At 55.1% G+C, this 2,813-nt stretch overlaps 1 protein-coding gene across 1 annotated transcript in view; it reads right to left on the bottom strand.

The window, feature by feature from the left end:
* Positions 1 to 2,592, bottom strand: part of KIF7 (kinesin family member 7) — a 10,569-nt gene extending 7,977 nt beyond the window's left edge. The window contains 4 exon segments of the mRNA XM_035891464.1: positions 3 to 344; positions 1,108 to 1,258; positions 1,261 to 1,410; positions 1,658 to 2,592. Coding sequence (XP_035747357.1) covers positions 3 to 344; positions 1,108 to 1,258; positions 1,261 to 1,410; positions 1,658 to 1,883 — 869 coding nt within the window. The 5' untranslated portion in view covers positions 1,884 to 2,592.
* Positions 2,593 to 2,813: the final 221 nt, after the last annotated feature.

Raw genomic sequence — 2,813 nt, 5'->3', positions numbered from 1 at the left:
GCCGGTACGCGGCGTCGGTGCAGGTCCGGTAATGCGCGCACTCTGCCAGCAGCCGAGCCGTGGGGTCTGGCGCGCATCGTTTGGCGGTGGCTGAGCGGTTGATGATACGGGTCTCGGAGCGGTGCCTCTGTTCCAGCGCCTTCTGCAGGTTCTTTATCTGCAGGTGAAGCTCTTCGACGTGCTCTGTCTCCTTGCGGCAATTCACCACGGCCTTGTTCTGGATATTCTGAGCCCGGCTGGCGTAGTTCAGCGTATTGAGGCTCTCATCGAAATCAGAGGAGGATGGGCTGACACAGGCTATCATCACGGTCTGGGCATTCCCCCCCAGAGAGTCTTTCAGGATCCTAGAGAAGACCACAGTGATTAAAATAGCTGAAATTCAAAATAATGCAGGATCCAGGAAGTTTCCAGTCTTTTTCAGAGGTTAAGCCCAAGGAAAACGATATTCTCGCTCTGTGGCCAGTTTGGCACTACTGAAGTGAGCAGAATCATTAAGCAGACGAGTAACAGTTTGCACCGTTTCCATCTGAATAATTCCCAGTGCTGGGAGCTCCCTCAACTCTGTGATCACTGCTAGGTGCATGCTGCACAGGAACCTGTTGGAGACTGGAAAGGCCAGCTGCTCGAGGTAAAAACTAACTGCAGGCCATCAAACAAGCCTACCAGAGTGGTTTTTTATTCACTGCCAGGCAGGAAGGGGCAGGATAATCCATGCTGACATCCCATCTCAGCTCTGGCAGCGTGATTTAAGCAAGGCTTGTCTTTAGCAGCACTGTGGTGAGCTAGTCCCTCATTTCTGTCCTGGCCTCATTGCTCCTCAAGATTCCCTGTATGAACACCCCCCCCCCCAGAGGGTAGACCTGTTAAACTGCCATGAGGCACAGCGGGTCAGCTGGCCCTGTCCCATCAAGCAGTCAGTCTGAGAGCCCCAGTGGGAGACCAGAAAGGACAACTGGCCCTGCAAGCTCCTCTTGGCTAGCCTGGAGGTGCTGCCACCCAGCCTGGCAGGCTGGGCATGGGAAAGGCAGGGAGAAGCATTACCTGCCTCCTGCTGGGACAAGAGCCTATGAGATAGGCAGAGCATGGGGATCCTTGTCCCAACTGTACCTGGTGATTTTGGAGTCTCTGTAGGGGATGTGGCTGCTCTTCCTCCGAGGGTCTCCCAAGGCACTGATGACGTTGCCCAAGGCCAGGAGGCCACTGTTGATCTGGATACTCTCTTTCAGCCTCTCCCCTGTGTTTCCCGTCCCCGCCCCCGCTGTTCCATGGTCACAGTGAAGATGGTGTGCGAGCGGCTCGACTGCCTGTTGATGTGGGTAGCTCCCGTGTGCTTGGCTGTGTTCCCCATCTCCAGTAGGCTCAGCACCTCATCCAGCCCTTCCACTTCTGACTCCTTCACACCACAGAGCACTGCAATGGCAAACGGAGCTGTGGCTGGGAGGGATGGGCTGCCCCAGGACGCAGACCCTCTGCACAGCCTGGTGCCACCACCCTGCCCATACAGACCGGCTTTCAGCACCGAGCAGGACTAAACACAGCAATCTGCTGCAGGAGAGGGATGGAGGGAGAAGACCTGGCTCTGCCCTCAGGGACAGGAAACCCAACACTGGCCTTCTGGCATGGGGAGAAAAGGCACCCTATGAGCAGCCACACATACCGATGTTCCCCTTGTCATCCTCCCGGATCTGGATGTCTTTGCTGGCTGTATCCACCTGCAGCAAGTCCCGAAACTCCTCCTTGTACACCTCCAGGTAGGACACTCGGACTGTGTAGTCAATCAGGTCATTCTCATCGATGAGCCTGAAGGTCTCAGCCATGGCTCGTGGGATGATGCCCTGCTCATCTTCATTGATGGAAGCTGGTGGAGAGATGCACGTGGTCATGGGGAGCAGCGACTGCCCGGGGAGCCTGTGCTGGCCGGGGACGGAGCCGCGGGCAGGACCCTGCCTGCAGCACACGTGCCAGCTGGAAAGGAGCAGCTTCACCACCCTCCCACAGCTCAGCCCTCGCAGCCCAGATTAAACATCCATCCCTCTGAGAGTTTTTTAGGCCCCAGGGGCTTGGAGCAAACCCTATCCCACTGCTCCCTTGCACAGCGTGGCAGATTCCAGCAATGCTGCTTGTTTCCAGTCCTTCCTCGAGAAGAAAAAGGGGCGTTAGCGTTTCAGCAGGTAACAAACGCCGTGCCTGCAGCTCCAGCATGCTGTCCTTTGAAACCAGTACAAGTCCGCAAACTTTCCCAGCTCCAAAGAAGGTTTTTACGTGCTTGCAGCCTGCTTGTATCTGTCCACTGCACTCTGCCATCTGAATTTTAAATGGTTTTGGTTTCCAAGTAAAAGGGCAATCCCCAAATTTGGTGCAATGTTAGCCTGAACTGGGAAACTGAAAATAGAGGTAGATTGAAAGTATGGAAACAATTCAGTGTTTATGAATTATGCAGCTAAGTACGGCTGACCAAACCACTTACAGTACATCCTCTGTAAGGTATCAATACCATTAAACGAGCACTTACACGAGGGAAAGGTTTCCAAGAACAAACTAACAGGGTTATCCCCCGCAAACCCCCTCTCCTTAGGGCTTATTTCAGGACAAAGCTGGTAGAGCCAAGCCAGCAGAAAGCAGCGGTGCCCTAGGAAGATCACCACCACCTCCAGACCAGACACAGTCCTCTCGCTTATCCTGCGGTGGCAGAGGAGGAAACCTACGTGCTGTCATCCCAAAGAAGGTGGTGTCCATGGGGGGTTGTTACAGCGGGGTGGGTGGTGAGGGGGGAAAGGCTGTTGGGGTGGGCAGGACGGGGATGGGTGGTGTGG

The sequence above is a fragment of the Egretta garzetta genome, unplaced genomic scaffold (assembly GCF_000687185.1).
Source record: "Egretta garzetta isolate BGI_Z169 unplaced genomic scaffold, ASM68718v1 scaffold203, whole genome shotgun sequence".
NCBI classification, from domain to species: Eukaryota; Metazoa; Chordata; class Aves; order Pelecaniformes; family Ardeidae; genus Egretta; species Egretta garzetta.
The sequence above is the reverse complement of the archived record's forward strand: the minus strand, read 5'-3'. Positions and strand labels throughout refer to the sequence as shown.